Source organism: Ochotona curzoniae, unplaced genomic scaffold (assembly GCF_017591425.1).
Source record: "Ochotona curzoniae isolate NIBS_2020 unplaced genomic scaffold, NIBS_Ocur_1.0 contig_430, whole genome shotgun sequence".
In the NCBI taxonomy this organism is placed as follows: domain Eukaryota; kingdom Metazoa; phylum Chordata; class Mammalia; order Lagomorpha; family Ochotonidae; genus Ochotona; species Ochotona curzoniae.
Genome location: NW_024466219.1, coordinates 10,216,981 through 10,236,310, shown reverse-complemented (window position 1 = coordinate 10,236,310; position 19,330 = coordinate 10,216,981). Strand labels below are relative to the sequence as shown.

At 37.0% G+C, this 19,330-nt stretch overlaps 1 protein-coding gene across 1 annotated transcript in view; it reads right to left on the bottom strand.

The window, feature by feature from the left end:
- Window positions 1-19,003, bottom strand: part of PTPRC (protein tyrosine phosphatase receptor type C) — a gene marked incomplete at its 5' end in the record, with an annotated part of 98,430 nt that extends 79,427 nt beyond the window's left edge. The window contains one exon of the mRNA XM_040985781.1: window positions 18,925-19,003. Within this exon, the coding sequence (XP_040841715.1) occupies window positions 18,925-19,003 (79 nt within the window). The remainder of the gene's footprint in view (window positions 1-18,924) is intronic.
- Between the last annotated feature and the right edge of the window lie 327 nt (window positions 19,004-19,330).

Below are 19,330 nucleotides of genomic sequence, written 5' to 3'. Positions count from 1 at the left end.
TTAATAATCACCTCAAAAAAAAAAAAAAGAGTGGGGGAAGAAAATGGACTTTCTCAGTTACTGCCAGGAAGTCAGAAGACTGGTGGCCACACGTGCATTTTCTACGTGCTTCTGTGAGGCACTGCCATGTCATTTCTTCAACTCAACATCCTCAAATTATTAATTAAGAATACATTTTCTTCTATAGATTTTTCACTTCAAAATATAGAACTAAGTTTTTCCCAATGATTATGAGAAGCAATCAGAAAACTGAACTACTCTATAAAATCTTCTATTGGGACTTGAAATTATAATTTCCCGGAAAACAGCATCTTAAGAACAGAAGTGCAGCTTCATCAAGTGGTCATATGGCTGTTACATTCAGATTTCAGATCACAAGCACCAAGGCATTAACCACATTTTGGGGGTGAGAACAAGAGGAAAGCGAGAAAGAGACATGAAATACTTGTTATGTTAGTTTGTAAATAAGCAAATAAAAATCTTCACCCAAGAAGACTGAAAAGTCATGGTGAACATTCTAGACTATCCTTATTCTATTTCGAAAAAGTAAGACATACGTATATGAAATTTCTTTCCTGAGCACAATTATGGGGAAAGCCCACTGCTTTCTTTATCCAAACTTCATACAAGAAGGCAGCAGAATGTGGTAGCACTCGAGCTTTACAGTTTGTCATTGTCACTAAAGAAACCAGCCATGGTTATCAGCTTATGGTTGAAGAGTCCTCACACTACCAGTTTTTGTCCAAGAATTACAAGGGTTTATTCATTCATCCATTTCATTATTAATTCAGCAAACATGTGCTTATAAACAACATTGGAATTTGCCACCAGGCAAAAGCCTCTTCCTTACAGAAGCTTGCAGTAGAAAGAAGCTAAAGAAAGAAAAGAACAATTTAGCAAGGACATTTCAATGAGAGGCATGTGAAATGATTATAATCTGTGTGTACTACACAACTCTTTCAGGGATGGGGCAGGGTGGGGAGAAGCTATGCCATGTAACAGAGTTTGGACCCAAAGTAACTTAATTCATTCACTTGAACGTCAATCAAAATCAGACTACTGCCGTCTAATTACAGAAGTTGTTGCTAGTACATATTGTAATGGAGGCAAAGAGGAAATCAATGAGAAGAAACCTGTAAGTGTTTGTGCTCCTCCAGGAAGAGTTCTGGGAAGATGGAAGCTGGCTGCAGAAAGACCAACCAAGGCCAGCAGTGAAATGCAAAGCTGAAATGAACATTTAGCAAGAATGGGGGACTTCTGGTATTTCCATCTGGGTGGAGAGTTAAAGAAAAAAAAAAAGCACAAAACCCAGAACAAAAGTTTTCTCACAGTATTTTGCAACTTCTGCTTCCGGATTCTGTCAGAATCCAGAAGTAATAAGAGAGTCAAAAATGAAAAACACAGTTTATTTTTTAAAAAATGACACTTGACAACACTACCCACAAAATTGAGTGTACTTAATTAAAATATATTTGGAATTTCTGATGACTTTCTATACTGGGTTAATTTTTATTTAAAATGAAAAAGTGATGTATTCTTGATATCTCTTAGCTTATAAAGAAATTAAAACTAATATTTGAATCCAATGAAAAAGTGGAAAAAAAATTCAGCTTATGAATGTTGGATTTCTTTAACAGAAAATATCAAAACCACAAGTAATCTGTTGATAAAGATAGTAGGAAAATTTCTTTTTTCCATTAACACTTTACAACTTGAACTTACAAAGCTATTTTTAGGAAGATTAATTATCTAATTTTTGGGTCAGCGAGAATAATCAGTTGATTTTCTCTAGGAGCTGAAGGTTTTGCTTTCCAATGCAAACTAGTGAAGTACTTGATCTTGACATATACACACAGTAGGCCTAGATGCTCTGCACTTCATCTGCTGTCAGCATTTGAATGCACTAAAAGCACAAGGACTAGATAATCCACTTTAAACAAACATTGAGTTTCTTTTTGCTCAACTTCGTCTTCTTTTTTTATTAGCTTTGCTTCTACTCTGATACAAGTCTACCTTCTTGAACAATTTCTGTTCACAGGATGTGGCTGCCTGAGTTTGTCTCCTGTGGCAGAACATAACCAAACTGTGTTGGCTCTCACCTCCCACTTACTGCGAAGCAAGCTTCCTTTGTGTATCTGCTCCTCTGTTCCAACTTAAAGTCATGCATTTCTTCTGCGAAGCACAAAACAAGTTTCCTTACGGAGCTTGTGGCAACACAAGACAAAGAAAGGACCCCTGTACTATGCACTTAAGTTCAACAGGCTGGCTTTCTTGTCTGGCACCAACTGCCAGAGAGAAGTGTCTGGTATCCCTTAGTCCTTGCACAGTACACTGTCTCTTTTTGTAAGACTTCATGTCCTACTAGCAGGTGTCTGGATCCAATGAGAGGTGATGGACAAGATGAAGGCAGAAACAAGAGAGACAAAATACCTTTTAATTTAAAAAATGAAAACAGGTTTGTATTTTCTCCAGATGCAAAAGATGAAAATACATACTAAAAATGAACAACTGGTAAGAGATCTTGATAAGAGACTCTATGAACCTTCTGCAGGAGTGACTGAGTTACTCATAAACCTTTAGTAGATACAGTTGATACATGGAGAATTCTTCAATAAAAAAAATTCTGCCCTTATAGTAACTACACATTTATGTTTTTTTTAATAGTCTTAAGCCTTTAGAAAAACTGGCATCTCATTAATTTTTAATCTTTTAAGTATTTTTGTCTTTCATTTTAAATTTCTGAAAACTGTATGATAACTCTTCGTTGTGTGTGGTACCCAGCCAATTTTGTGGTGAATAATGCATAGTGGGTGTTTTCTCATGAAGCATCTGGTAGTCATATGGCCTAGAATAGCCCAGTGTCACCAGCGAAAAGTCCTATAAAAAGCATTTCAACTAAGCGAGTAGTTGATGAGAAAGGCTGATGAAGGAAGGCCATATTGGTCATCGGAGGCAACTGTTTGTCTTCCTGGAGGAAAGATGTTGCTGCCTCTGGCTGTACGAGCAAGGGGTGTGAACACACTGCTGACAATGCACAGGGCAGCTCAGTCCTCCAGCTGGGTGCCGATGGGGCCAACGTAACGAAAATGGACAAAGCCCTCTGTCTTTCTGACAGGGAACTCAGGGTGAAGGAGTCCAGGAATTGACCCACTACCATTTACAAGAAGGAATCCCAGCCAGGGGGAAGAAACTAACGATTGGGCTGAGCATCACAAGGTGTCCATAACAGCCAATTCAGTGTCCATTTCAGAGTACCAGGCAAATGAATAAATAGACCATAATATGCTAAAAAAAAAATCTACACCAAATTACTGCAGTTTTGGAACAGGATGAATCATTATCCATCACTTAGTTTCAGTTTTCTCATTTCTACAGCAGATTAGCTAAAATAGACAACTGAAAGATCGTTGTTTTTTCTACCATTGCCTTATTGTGCAAATAATAATGTTCTTACTTTACCATAGTCTCCGAATTTCCAAGTTTCTTGCCCAAGTATAGGCAGGAAATATTGCGGATAATACCAAAAGCCCAATGCTCTGAACAGTAGTTGGCTCTATGTAAACAATAGAAATATTATAAAATGCAAATGTGTTGCTTAAAAATAAAGTGACATGACCAAAAGGCTTTCTCATTTTCTCCTTAATGAATAGGAAGATGGTTTTTTTCCCCTCATAAATTCTTTGTAAATACCAACACACTTATCCAAACTGTGTTCGATTATACATCAAATTAGCCACATGAAAAGCAAAGTCTTGCTCCTAAGTTAAGCGAATGGATTTGACAAATTCAGCCCAGTATATATGTATACTTAAAATGATTCTGGAAAAAAGATAGGCTAATTTACTGAAAACAGTTTTGGAATCCACATAGCAGTATGCAAATCTGATAAACTTTTTGAAGACCCTTTGCTTCAAAACTTTCACAAAGTTTTGCTCATCTCACAAATAAACTTGAGTGCCAGTTTCAATGAATATTTTGAAATTCCCTCCCTGTTTCTTAAGTTAAACATCTCTCAATGTAGTCATAAATCTGTGATTCACAATTAATAATTTTAATATAGAGAAAGTGGATGAATGTTTTAAATTTTTCATCTGATACTTGCTACCTACAGAAATTTAAATTTTTCTGCTAATACATTATTATTACACATACATTAACTGAAGTTTAAAAACTCTTGACATGATTTTCTCAAATTACAAAGTGTATTTTTTTTTATTAAGAAAGGCTCAACTGGAGCAGAGAGTAAGTGTAATATACTGAAAGAGAGGGAGGGGAAAGTTTTCATGTGCACTGTGTCAGTTCAAGAAAGAAACAATTACAAAAACAATACAACTGATAAAAAGGAAAAAGGAATGACTTCTTGTCACTAAAAACAAAACTAGCATTTGTAATTTATGTGTATATTTTTTTGGTGTACTACGATCTCTAATTTTAAATCCATTTTCATTATACCAATAAAGTGGGAGAATTAAATCTTAGATATTAAATTGCTGCTTCAATCCAGTACATGATTTTTTTTTTTTCGGTCAGAGGAAAGAAAGCGACTTTGCTTTTGTTTCTCACAAAAAGATTTTTAATCTGACCCATGTGCTATCATTATTGTCAACCCGGGAGGTTTGAACAACGTCTTGATAGTCCTTAAACCAATGAACAGCATAAAAAATCTGAAGTCCTAATTCTTTTTTATTGTAGCTCTTATTTTATTTTTTAAGGAACTTAAAATCTATTTAACTAAAACACTACTGAAAATCCCACCACTCACGTGTGTTAAACAATAACTATTAAAATGATGTCAATTTTGCTAAGACACATGAAGCACGAACATCTGTGAGACAAGGAAAAGCTAAAGGAAGGAAAGGTTTTCTTGCCCATCAAACCCAGATGTTCAGCCCATGAGATGGAGCCTGGAAGAAAAGACAAGTTACACTGCCTGCTATCCCTAGGAAGTGCTACTTCTCAGAAAAATCAATGAGAGCTTTTTATGAATTATGCTTTACTTAAAAGGCTCTTCATTTTTTTTTCCCCCCACAAAAACACTTCTGTAAATATTCTGCTCTGAAACGTAAGGGCTATTTTTTTTTCTTTTTTTACAAAAAGATTCATGATAAGCATGTTGTGTTAGTGAGTGATGAGACATAAACTTAAGGCAAGATCTCAAAAACTTTGGCTTTTTGTATCGCATTTGTTTTTTCCTTTTCCTTAGTTCATTACTCTTCAGCAACTACAAAGGTGATCAGGATAGATTAATCAATAATGGGAGTCCACACAGATGGTGGTCAAACATTCCATATTGATGTATTTTTATTTGCAGAACAATGTTTGAGTTATTTCTTATTTTTATCAAGTTTCAACTTTTACTCCAACTCTTAAAATGAAATTCCAAATAAGGCAATTACCACAGTAAAAACAAGATTTGAGTGCTGTTTTATGGTTTTCCAAATGTTTAAGTGATATAACAAGCTCATATTATTTTATGCCACTACCTTATGAACTGGTTTCACATTCATTTTCCATTACCACCCTACGCTTACAATTATAAGCATTAATATTTAACTTAAGAGAACGTATTAAAGATAACCAAGAAAATCATTTGGGATTCTTCGAGCATAACACAGATGTTTTTTTCTTTTTAAAAATTGACTAAGATAGATGAGAAACTATTTATCTTTAACTTGATATTAATTGAAATTGTTTTTAGTTTCACAGAGCTCCTGAAAAAAAGATAGAATGTGATGAATCTGGCACAGCTTTTACATTCAACAACTCAAGTTATTTTTATATTCTTATTTCCTTGGCTTTGAAGTACTCCTTAAACCGTATCTGCCTTGTTCCACTTCCAGGATTTTGAGGTTCCACTCGTCTTTGATCTCTCACTGGCCATTCCCAATCGTTCTTTCATCCACAACTTCTGGCTGCCCTTGACATAACACCAGTCCTCCTATTCTTGGAGAAGGAAAGCTTTTCTTTCGTTTCAAAGGTGCTGCTGATTTCCTCTTGTAGGTCACCCTAAAAGTATCTTTCATCCTGCTCAGTGTGAGAATCTTTCCTTGCTTGAACCTCAGGGAGAACCCGTGCAGCCCGTCTGCTCTAACGTGGCCCTTCAGCAAGGAGACACTGCAGCTTTGAAGTGACGCTCCTCTGTCTTTGGTTTCTTCGTTTTCTCATTCCAACATCAAATTTTCATTTCTTAAAGCAGTGGATCAAAAAAAAGCAGTATTTACTCATATAATTGAACTAACCTGTCTGAAAATAGATTATTTCGTTTTAGTGGAATTTCATTTCCCTAATATTTAAATGCACTCTTTTTCTTGCATTACAGCAAATTATGCCTTCCGATTCACAGATTGCGCTCATAGGCATGTTTATCTGTTTTTTTCACACACTAACAAGCTATTTGCATCAGGTTGCTGGGCCATCTCTCCCGCGCCTTCTCTCAGATTCATCATCGTTTAAATGAGGATGGAGATGTGCTGACGGTGCAGCTTCAGATCAGTGTGCAGCAGGACGAGAAAGCTGCAACTTTCTCCTGGATGGAGCCTTTTCACTATTTCATTGTTGAAATCACATTAAAGTGTCGAAGCCACTGATAACACCAATTTTTCAATTAAAACAAAATACGATAATACAATATAAATACCATTAGGATTTGTATTTCTTACTCCTGTCATTTTACCATTATTCTGCTTCCTCTACTAAGATTCGTGCTCAAGGATTATTTGTATATTCATTAAATAATCTGAGGAATAGAAACACAATACAGGAGCGTTAACAAGCCCCATTAACACAGCGAGGATGAAGTGTGAGGCATGCATGGAAGACACACTGCTACTTCCAATTCGATCACGGCAAAGTAAACTATTAGGGTGTAATAGTCTGTAAAAATTGGAATAAAAATCTGAAAACAAAAATTAATTTGTTTGTGTAAAGGGCAAGTTTAACCCAGATCTCATAATTACTTATATATCTAAGTGAGATATCATTTGCAAACTATTGGAATTAAGAGATAGCACGTGGTAAATGTTATTTTTCATATCAGCTACCAGTTTTTGCGGAAGTTGCTACACTTTTAGTTTAATATGGTTTGCTGACTGAATACAAAATAAATATGCTTAAATTCACTTGTTACATATAAGTATACTAATGATAAATGACATATAGAAAGTAAATACTTAGATATGTAAAATGTTTCTGAGAGGAGTATATGAAAGCTATATGATTGTAAAGGGCGTTAGAACCGACCCAATACCTGTCAAATTGAACCAACTGGCTTTTAATTGATCAAAAAATGGAATATATAAATTTTTAAGACAGGATTTCTTTGCAACGAAAAATTAACTTGTAGCAAATCTTCTGACTTGCATTAAATATTGGCTTTCATAAGAAGAAAATATTTCATACTATTTCATCCCTAAGCAGAACACAAAATGTACATCACCAAGTGACTTCAAAAACATTATTTTTGAACGGATTTTCACTAAGCTTTTAATTCATTAGTTCTCTTTGTACAATATCTATTAGCACAAATTATGCTAAATCATATTTTTGAAATAAGCTAGCAGGAAATGTATGAGTTAAAGATATCTAATTCTTATTTTAATAAATTCCCTCGTAGTTGATTTTGAGTGTCGAAGCACCCACAGCAAGGACCTTCAGCCTCGGAGCCCAGCCTCTCAGGGCAAGGCATGGATCTGAAAGTGCATGTGGCGTGTATACTAAGCCTGCTACAGTTAACTGGCTATCCCTCTTCCCCGCCCTCCAGAGGCTGAGCTTCCCTGGGTTCAGAATCAAATCGTCTGCCCTTCTCCGACTAGACACCCCTCTTCTCCTTCACATTCAGTCTTCCGCAAGCAGTGACTCTGGCCTTTCTGTCTCCAGTCAAGACGTGACTCTGCTGCACCCTGGATTGCCTCAGGTCTCTAACTGAATTCAGGCACAAGTAATGGACAAGCTGAAGCGTCAGTTGCTTACTGCTTGCTTGCCTCTTTCTCACTGTAGTCATCTATAGGGAAAACAGCACCTGTCATCCTCTGTAACTTCTTTCTCCCGTTCATGCAACAACTTATCTTGACAGTGTAAATCTTTCTTCCCCGAAGGTAGAAACTTAGCTCACCAACTTAAGTCACCATCTCCTTTCTGCCTATAGCCAGCTCAGTCCTCTCCAGCTGGCCCCAACTCAGGTTCATTTCCACTAGATTAAATTCACAGTAGTTAGCACAGTCTCTCTTAAACAAGCCCGTTGCCTGCCATTCCAAATGGTTTCTTTTCAATGTACGTTGAATGAAGTCCGAGTCCTTTCTATTTCCAGCAAGGTTCTGCAGGTCTCTCCTCCTGCCTTCCCCTAAACACAAACTGCCCACTCTCTACTCATCACGACGCACAGCTGGCTTTTCTGGTTCTCATCCTACCGGTTGGTTTTATTTTGCCTCAGGACCTTGAGCCAGCTGCTCTTCCCAAGGGACTTCATGTTCTTTCCAGCCAACAAGAGTCTCAATCTTGCTTCCTTAATCCCACGCTGCAGAGTGGTGCTGACCCAGGAATCAGGCATGTTTCGCTTGATTAGCACTGTTTTTCTTCACAGCATATATCTGTATCTGAAACTTTCTCAGTTTTTTTTTCTTGTTTGTTATCTTTCTTTGCTGTGATGCAGTTTCACAAAAGTGGGTGCCTTTCCACTTTTATTTGCACTATATCACCCTATTATGTTCCTGACACGCACTTGGGTTTGATAAACAATTATAGGCCCAATGAAAGAATTATTTTGGTATAGTTTGCTAGTATCACCATTTTGCAGATAAAGAAAGTGAAAAGCTGATTTTCTCACTATTTTATGACTAGCAGTCTCAGAAAGGAACATAGGCAAGCATATGGACAAGATTTCTAACCTAGACCGCTTTACTACTTTAAAAGTAAAATATTTCTCAAGCCAGAATTACTGCCATTCTTCAAATCACTTTCATTAGTTGTTCTTTTCTTAGTTTCTTCCCCAAGATTATTATTGCTTAGAGTCAAAATTCTGAGCTGGTGTCTACCAATTCACTCTATCTCGTTCATCATTGTAGTATCAATAAGGAGATATGGAACATAACAGCATGAATCATTAGAAGCACAAAAACTTGTTGTTTATGAGACAACAGCTAAGATCTGACTTCAAAAGCCAAAAGAGTATCTGGACGTCTAAGGAGCCAGCAAGAGAACATTTGGCCTACATATCTCATTGTCAGTTTGCATTTATAGCATTAATGAAAAAAAAAAATAAACATGCCTTCTTTAATTGTCTCTAAAGTTACATCTAGCTTCTCTGTGGAACAGAGCAGCAGCTGATGACCCGGCTTGGATGACAGCAAGAAGAGGTGCAGTCTTCTCCACTTCCTGGAATCGGATGAGAACCTCATACATTTTCCATGATCAAAGTGCTCACGAAAGGTCAAGTTACTTCCCTTACACTTCAAAAATAATGAAAAATCTAGATACTTTGGTGAATTAGTCAAGGGTTTTCACTTTGTATCATATCAAAAACCAAGTTAGGTGGGGGAAAATCCATTCTTTCCATTGGATCTTTCCCCTTCATGCAGACTTCCCTCTGCTTGGTTAGTCCCCTTTTCAAAATAATCTAACACATCACTCATGCATTACTTGCATAGCAAGGGATGAATCAAAGATATTTCAGGGCTTTGTCTAAAGATACACACTCTCAAAGGAATTAGGGCTTGCTAAAGTTATGGAAGAGACTTACTGCACCATGGTTGGTATAAATAGTCAACACCAGTGTGTGGACTCACATTTATTCTCCATACAGTTTCTCATAGTTTATCTTGGGTCCTGTCCCGCTGTGACTGCCTATCTTGGTGAGTCATGTCTGCAACTCCATAATTACTAGATTGACCACTAACAAGATCGATAAACCCAGTGGAAAAAATGGGAGTGTAATAAAATAGACCCAAGTTAAAATCCCAGCTCTTGCTCTCTCAAATCTCCATTTGGTATGAACTAGGGACCCTGAAACGTTACCCTTCAAAACCTCCTTAAAAGCTAAAAATATGTTTATTTTATATATATGTATATATAAAATATATAACATTTAACATTTCTTCCCAATAAATATTTCATTGTCAGAATCAGTTGCAAAGCAGTCAAAGTGAATGAGGACTGTTAGTGAATGCCTTTTATGTATATGGCTTTAGTTTTAAAATATTAAATAATAATCTATATAGTGTCAGCTCAGAACCTATGTAGCTGAAAAATCTCAGAGAAAATCTGGTTGTAATGTCAACCTGGAAATAGTTTTGCAAATATAGTTTTTACTTTGTGTATTAGACATAGATTTTTCAAAAGTGATTTTTATTTTAATTTACAAAAGATTGGCATTCTGATAGTTACATGAAACAAGGCATAGTATTTTTTTTATGAAAGGAAATTTGGGGAAATGATGGAATTTGAGAAAGTTTTTTAAAATCCCTTCTCCAAGTAGCCACTGCCACAAAGAGATTACAGGTTTCTCAAGGATAGGCAGAGGGTGTGATATTCCCAGCTTGTATTCATAAAATAGCTGCTCATCAAATAATTAACACATTTATGATTGTCAATAGACTAAGTGGTCTGATCACATGAAATACTCAGAATGTTTTCAGCTCTTACATACCAGGAATCTGTAAGGTATTTTATTTACTCATGTCTATGTGTCTCCAGTTGTCTAGAACAACCAAAATGTCCCTAGTGAAAGGAGGGATGCACAGCATCATACTCAGCCTGTAACCAAGACACAAGGAGGAAGCAAAAGCTAGTGGAGACTTTGTGCAACTACTTCTTTGACTTGCTGAAATTTTCCCAAAGATCTACCATGCCAATGACATGTTAATTCTCCAGCTCTGCCCCAGGGACAGGTGACAATGTGAAACCAGCACTGTGGTTTCACAGTGATGATTGAAATGTGCTCCCCGAAAGGGACCCCGAGATCACTCGCATGGCGGCTGCAGCAGAAGAGAATCTGTGCTGGTGTGAAACAGGGAGAAAGCCAGGGGACATGGCTTTCTAACGAAACTTTAAGCAGCAGGTATAACTCTCTCACCTGAGACAGAAGCTGTGGAAGGAAGAGTAAAGTAGCGCACTGACACTCTGAAGACAGGAAAACACAATACTTTTAGAAAAATACAAGTTATGAGAGTAGTAAATGTCACAAAATAGTTATATATTATGCTGGAGAAATGTGGAGAGTCATTTTGTTATCATAGTTCAGAAACTAAAGAAAGGTGTGTAGACATTTTCTCTACTCATCATTTTAGATTGATAAAATTTTAAAAAACATGACTTTAATTTTATCCCTTACTTTTGGCTCCACTAGTTAGTAAGAAAATGGCGTGAAGTATGTGCAATGATCAATAGAATAGAATGCAAATGAATGAGCTCTGAAACATAATTTTATGCTGGCACAATGAGTCAAGCTACCCTTAAGACAACCGCATCCCATACGCAATACGCGGATGCCAGGAATCTAAGAAACCTGTTGTGAGACAGCAGGTGACAGCTGAAGTGTGCACCCTGCCACCCATGTGGGAGACCTGACGGGAACTCCAGACTCATGGCTTTGGCCTGGCCCAGCCTCAGAGGATGTGGGCATTTGGGGTGTGACCCAGCAGATGAAAGGACTCTGTCATTGTACTCACCAAATAAAGTAAATTAATAAACTTTGTAAAATCCAGGATTAAATCTACACATGGACCGGTCCCTCAAATGTTTTAAAAAATGTCCATCATGGGCCCGGTGAGGTAGTCTAGTCAGTAAAATCCTCGCCTTGCATGCCTTGAGATCCCATCTGGGTGTTGGTTGATGTCCTGGCTGCTCCACTTCCCCTTCAGCTCCCTGTTTGTGGCCCTGGATAGCAGTTGAGGATGGCTCTGCACCCTCATGGGAGACCTGGAAAACTCCTGGCTCCCAGCTTTGGATTGGCTCAGCTCAAGCTGTTGTGCCCACCTAGGAAGTAAATCAGCGGATAGAAGATCTTTATCTCTGTCTTTCCTCTCTGTATGTCTGACTTTCCAATAAAAATAATAATGAAAATCTTTTTTAAAAAAAGTTTATCAGCACTCTAACACTTAAGACTCTTATTTTTCACTTGTTGAATATTATAATTAGTGGCTAGTTAACCCTGTGCATTAAAAGTGAATTTAAATTGTGTTTGCAAGAAAGAAGGGATGGAGGGAAAAAGCAGGGAGTGAGAAAAATGTAATTGTTTCATGGAATTGAACCTACAGAATGTATAAAATTTGCTCTCTTTATACTAATAAAAGATTTCAAATTCTCACAGTAAAACTAAGTGAGAGCCCTGCATCTCAAAATGAACATAACTGACAGAAATATCAATACAATATAGATGTGAGAATAGCCAACATAAACCTAAACTTGACAAAATCAAACTATTTTGCTTGAGTTCTATTCAAAGTAACTTTATGACTGTACAGTAAAATCGATGAGGTTGGATGTATCGGGAGTTGTTTCATGAGTCCAATAGTACTAGTTGTACAGTTGAAATGCCAATAACGCTGCTGAACACTGGCTCAGTACACACGATTTTTAAAAGATGATGATTTAATTAGGCTATACAGAAAGCTGGAGAGAATTAAATTGCTTTAATTTTTCTCTTGAAAATATTGATGAATTCTAATTGAACGTATGTTTTCATTGATGTTGAGTCAAAACACCCTTGGTATCCAAGTCATGAAAGAAGCTGCTGTGGGAAATGTGGCTGGAGGGATATCCCAGAGGAGAAGGACCTCAGCCAAGACCGTCCTGGGGGTGGCAACACGGATACCAGCAGGGGCTGACGGAGGTGAAACTTTAGGCTGGGGTCCTAGCAAAGAGTTGCAGATGACATTGGCCTTGGAAATCACACAGATGGTAGAACGCAGAGCATTCTCCTAAGCCCCAAAGCAGGGAATGGAAAGTTAAGAAAATGCAAAAGCCTCTGCCACATAACCTCAAACTATCTTTTTTCCACTGGCCTTTTAAAGGGACTTCCTATTTCTTATTCCTACAGCCGTGGTATTCCTTAACTTAGCATGGCTCATATAAAAGCATGATTGTTTTTATTGGACATTGCAATTAATTTCCTAATTTCCTAAATAGAGGGGGGTATATATGTTCATAGAAACGTGTACTAGGAAATACGAGACATAGATTAAAAACAATTTTACACAAAATAAAGTTTTAAATCCACTTTCCATCAATTTTGAACGTACACTATAAATAACATAGAAGAAATTAAAATTTTCATGAAGTGGCTCTTAGTTTCAGATACTTAATTTCCATCAGGAAATAAACATGTGATTTTAAAGCACTATATGGTCAATCACGATGCAATATGTTAGCATTAACTTTATGTTGAGATTTTGGTAAAGTATAAAGTAACATTTTGGCAGTCTTGCCAGTTTTCTTGTTAGAAATGAGCTGATTGAAGCTACTAAGAATGACCTTGGAAAATGTTTGCATACTTCACTCACATTGGCTTTGCGAATATCTATGTTTTCTCCTTATGAAATTGTAGGATAGTTTTTGCTTCTTTCATTATTGCCCCCTTCACTGTTTTGGCAACTCTGATTTCATAATTCTCTGCTCACAACAGTCATTCCACAGATTCTCCTGACAGAGTAATACTGAAAGAGCAAGGTGATACAGAAACAGGAATGGAGATTAAAGAGAGATTTCTGGGCCTGGTGCTGTGGCTTGGTGAGTTAGCTGCCACCTGCAATGCCAGCATTCCAGCTTGAGTTCCAGCTGCTGCTTTTCCAATCACTGCTGATGTGCCAGGAAAGCAGTGGAGGATGGTTCGAGTCCTCAGGCTCCTGCGCTCATATGGGAAGAAGCACCTGTCTCCTATTGTTAGTTTGGCTCAGCCCTAAGCACTGTGAGCATTTGGAGAGTGAAACAGCAGATGGAGGGACTCTTTTCTTCTCTGTTTCTCTCTCTCTTTCTGTAAATATATATATATTTATATACAGAGAGAATTTTACCTTTCAAATAAATGAAATAAATCTTTAAGAATAAGTTCAGGTAAATGATTATTGTTCTGCCTAAATATTAGGAACATGCACGCAAAATTTCAAAGGTTATTATAATATCAATTTCTGCATTTTGGCATCTCATGTACAAATGGGCATCAAAATCATATTATATTGATAAAATAAATGCTCTTCATCACTTTATCTTTTCATGTATCATTCACTGAAGAGTGCTATCTTTATGTATGCAAAAATCGTGATGTTAATTCTGTACCCAGGCGGGTCTCTAGTACTGATAAATATATTCAGACTAAACTGAATTTCAGTTAAACCACGTTAAATTTCTGCTCTGATTTTCTCTTATGTAAATAGCCTCTAAAGCTTGTAAGATGCTAAAGAGCATCAACAGTCCATGTTGATGACAAGCGTCTTTCTCTGCCCACCTTGACATCCACACACATGATCTGAGTGGGAACCCTTGTGGTCAGCCATGGTGTGTGCTCACAGTATGAATCAACCTGACTCTGCTCGCCGACATTCGTCATCACTCAATGCCGTTAGAAGTGTTTTCCAGCCACCTTCTGCTGTTTGTACACACCAACATGGCCACGACACTCGTTCCAGTGTCCTCCTCAGTACCTCCCCGATGGTCCCTGACACCCTTGGTTACTCCTGCTATCGTGCTGCCTTCCCCATTCCTTACTTCTCTAAGCCAGCCCCACAACTGACATAAGCATCAAAACCCCAAGAGTAGGTCAGGCTAAGTGGAGAGTGATATTCTCAAACTATGGATTTTTGAGAAATCAAGATCTTCCCAGAAAAAGGTGAGGCGGGAAATGAAACAGAGAAATAGAAAAGAACAAAAACAAAAATGGAGTGGGGACCAAAGTCTATAAACATGTAGATAGATCCCAAACTCATTTTTGAACAAAGGATATATTTATCGGAAAGGCTAAGTTACATAGAAAGGAGAGAGAGACAGAGAGAAAGAGAAATCTTCCATCCTCTGGCCAAATGCAGAATCTCAGAACTCCAGGTTGGTCTACCACGTGGCTAATGAGGTCCAAGTGCCTTGGTCATCTTTGCTGCTTTCACAGGCACATTAACTGGGATCTGGATTGTAAGTAGAACAGTCTATGTTACGCTATGGGATGATGGCATTGAAAGGCAGCTTAAGACACTGTACTGTAGCACTGGCACCTGAAATGAACTTCATTTTGACAAAGTTGTTCTACCACTTACACCCTCCTGCTCTGCCTCTGATTAATTTTGTTTCTGTTTCCTATTCTCCCTCTCTATGACGTCCCTCTCAGATTTTTTTCTCAACCTCCCTTCTTTCATCGCGATAAACTGGAGATTAACATTATTTATTCCAGGTCTGGTAAAGAATCAGACACAGGTGGTACAAGGCATCATTTCCAGCTTCATTTAAGTTACAACAGCAAAACATCCACGGTTTCACAAACCATCATCAAGGTCATTCTCACAAGAACACCCAAGAACACCTGACATAATACTTGCAAAATTACGAGGGAAGATGGAAAAAAGTGATCCATGTCAGGGGGTAGTTTTGTGACAAGACTGACGGAACAGGATGTCAGAAGGGAGAGAGGACTCGACAGTGCCTGAGAGGCCTTGCGGAAGTGCAGTGGGTGTTGGCGACACCTCCCACTGGTTCTCTTTCAGTCAGTCAAAGAAAAAAGAAAAACACATCCCACACCAGCTCTAGACCTAGACTCTAGTTTTTGGTGGACCTGTTGCTATAGGAATAGCGTGATCTTTATGAAATGAAATGAGAAAATACCAGGACACCCCTTTTTTATTTTATTCTTTTCAGCGGTTGAATGCATCCCCAAAGTTAGGAAAGCACTGAAATGCAGTAAGTGAAAGACAGGAAAGCAGTGGATTAGGTGGTCGCACTGAAGATGCAAAAAAAGAGAGATTTTTAAAAATATCATGAAGCCAAATTTCAGAACTTGGTGGGCATGTCATTGCTCAAATTTAGAAATGCAAATAAGTTTGCTGTGTCTGAGAAATGGTTCAGGAGATGGAAAACTCAGGATTATCAACACAGAGTGAGCAACGCTAACGGACCCAGAGTCTGCAGAACAAAAATAAGACTGATCAAGAATGGAAGCTGATAGAATTCCAATATTTAAGAGATGGACAAATATGAAAAACTAATAGGCAGATGACTACCTAGAAAACAAATATTATATCAGACTCATACGTATGACTACTATATGCATTATTGGTATGTAGAGTCTCATATGCATACAAACAGTGTAGGCATATCTGTAGTTCTACGCGAGTTAATTATCACTGGTAAATGGAGTTCAAACACAGTGAAGAAGCTGGCTCAAGTTCACTACTCTCTCTGTACTTAATTAAACACAGCGAAAAAGGATAATAAGACACAGCCCAATGACTCCACCTTATCTTCACCAAAAAGGCATTGCAAATTCTAGCATCAAATACTCAAGGCAAAATATTTTAAAGCATTAATAAGAAATCATTTCACAACATCTCTAAAATATAGACTTATAGGTAAGTCAAAGTTTTAAAAATTCAACTAAAAATGTATTTTGAACACTTTGGCTAGGAATGGCACATGTTTACGATATTTTTTTTTTGATGCAGATAGAAAAATAAAAACTGTGCCCAGGAAATGAGTTTTAACTGTTATGGTTCTTTATTCACAATATAAGCTACACCTCAAACCAACATACCTTAACTATTATGTAATGGAATAATGAATTTACCTGTGTTACATTTTTATCATGAGCCAAACAATATCGTTCCTTCTTTATGGTCTCAAAACCATCATCATTCAAGAGAACATTGGATAAATTTTCAACAAAGTTTCTGTTTGTCATAGAGAAGAGATGCAGAGCATGGAAAGTAGGAACTTTAGTGGAAAACTGAACCCAGAAACCGTGGTACCCTAGCAAAGCTTAACCTTGGTCTATTCTGCATTTGCAGTTTAGAGAGGAAACAAAACTCCTAAAGCATCTGTCTTTTACGGATATTGGTTTGCATTCAGCTCAATCTCTTTCTGCTTATAGAATCTATGTCCAGTTCTTGGATGTAAGCTTCGCTGCTCAAATATAGTTACAAACTTCCTGTAGTTACAAGCTAATTTAACACATTAAAATAAAATATGCAATCCAAATTACTTTTTTGCCAACAAAGAAAATATATTAAGTGTGAATAACTTCTCAGCATATATCCTAAATCAAAGAATAATTCTTGTAACTTATATATCAACAAGGCTATCAATGCCTTTTAGAAAAAGCATTTCCCTTGATATTTATGTGAGCAATTGAAAACAAGTGTGATATTTCAAAATAAGACCATGTACATTAACCCATTTCTTATTCATTAGAATTAATTCACAGGTTTCCTGATTCCACTATGCTCTTGATTTGATTATGAATTTAAATATATTTCTCACAGTAACATTCTTTAATAAGCTGAATGGAAGTTTTATGGTGACTTTCTCTGTGTTCTAAAAATAATTTAGTGGGTTTTTTGCATGTGTTCGCTTATAAACAATTTGTAACATTCCTTGAGTGAGAATATTTGATGGGCATATGCTTTTATTTATTGTAAAACAGGTATACCACCTTACTCAAACTAGATTTGTTTAAAATTTGTTTTTGTTTAAGGTAAAAAAAAAATTGATGAGATGAAAACTTAGCACACATTTTTTACTAAGACATCTTTATCTCCACAGAGTTCTAAATCCATCTTTTGAATATGCTACAGAACCACCCCAACAAAAATTCTACCTGACAATGTTTTTCTTTGCACTCTGGTTGCTGAAAAGTTAATTAACTAATTAATTATTAACAATCTAACGTACTTCTTTCAAGTGAAAGGAGACTATTAAGGAGTGAAAACTGAAAGATTTCAAAGTAAAATCCAGTGAGAAATTAAAAAAAAAATTCCCCTTTTAATCTCTCTGAAATTTCTGCAATAGCTACAATTCAATGTTACTTAAATTAAAAAAAAAATCTTTATTTATGCTTTACCATAAGGAGAAATATTAAGCAACCACTTACTGGTTATATATAACAATCACCAGAATGTGCTATGACCCAAGTTAAAATTGTTTGTGGAATGTCCATTGAGTAGATTCTGTTTATGCAAAGGGGCCAAACTTAAGTAGCAGCCCAAAGTCCAATTAGCTACATTTTCCTATAGGACATGCATTTGCATGATTTTCACAACTTAACTATTTCTGTCCAAAGTTATAATTCTACCCGCCACCCAAGCAGGGCGGCGGCCCCAAACCCCAGAAACATTTCCAAAGCAAAAATTCATAGAAACTAGTATCAGTGAATGAAAAACTTGATTTACAGCATATTCTGTGATATGAATACACAGAACTACAGTATATTGTTAAATATCTGATTGCTTTTTAACTATCATCTACTTAAATCTTTAATAGTGTATTTCAGTAATAATCGAAATTTGAGGAAGCAAACCCTGGGTTTCAAAATACGGAGAAGTTTAGATGCAGCCAGAGCCTGCTCATGACTTTCCAAAAGTGCGTTTCTTTGTTAAAAACTTACATGTTTTTTCATTTTAAAATTCCTCAGACTCCATAAGCACATCCATGTCACTTCAGGGATTAATAAATAGGTTGATTGTACAATAGCCTTGAACAATTTGTGAACAAAGATCTCAGTAGACAATGTTTTAATTTTAAATTCAGATTTTTTCTGCAATATTTGCACCTTCACAGAGGAGCAATATCTTTTGTCACAAGCAAGCCATGTTTGTCTAAACCACAGGAACCAGCACCATTTTATGGTGGGCTTATCCTCCACTCACGTAACCCCATTTTTTTTTTGTAATGACTCTTCCAAACCAACGTTCCTCCAAAACAAAACAAAATAAAAAGTAAAGAGTGATTAATTAGACTCACCGGCAACAAACACCTCTGTGTCCAGAAAAACGAAGCCCAAGGCCAAAAGTTTAAGCCACAAGTCCATGGTCAAATCTTGGAATCAACTGGATGCGTCAGAAACAGCATGCGTCCTTCTGAAAGGCAAAATAGTGGTTATCTCTCCCCAAGGCTTTCTTTGTAAAATCAAATCCAAAATAAAAGAAACGAATGCATACTCTTCCCCGTTGTCTTATCAGACAGGAGCGATTTCCGCCTCTGCTACCCTAAGAACAAACCACTTGTGAGCTAGCTACAAGAGCTGCTACGTGGTGATGTCAGATTCGGTTTTACTAACTTCTCCAAAAATACTGTAAAGAGTTCTCTTTGCAGGAAGTCAAAAGAGTCGTTCAAAGTCAGTGCAATGACATTTTACTTCCTTAATTCA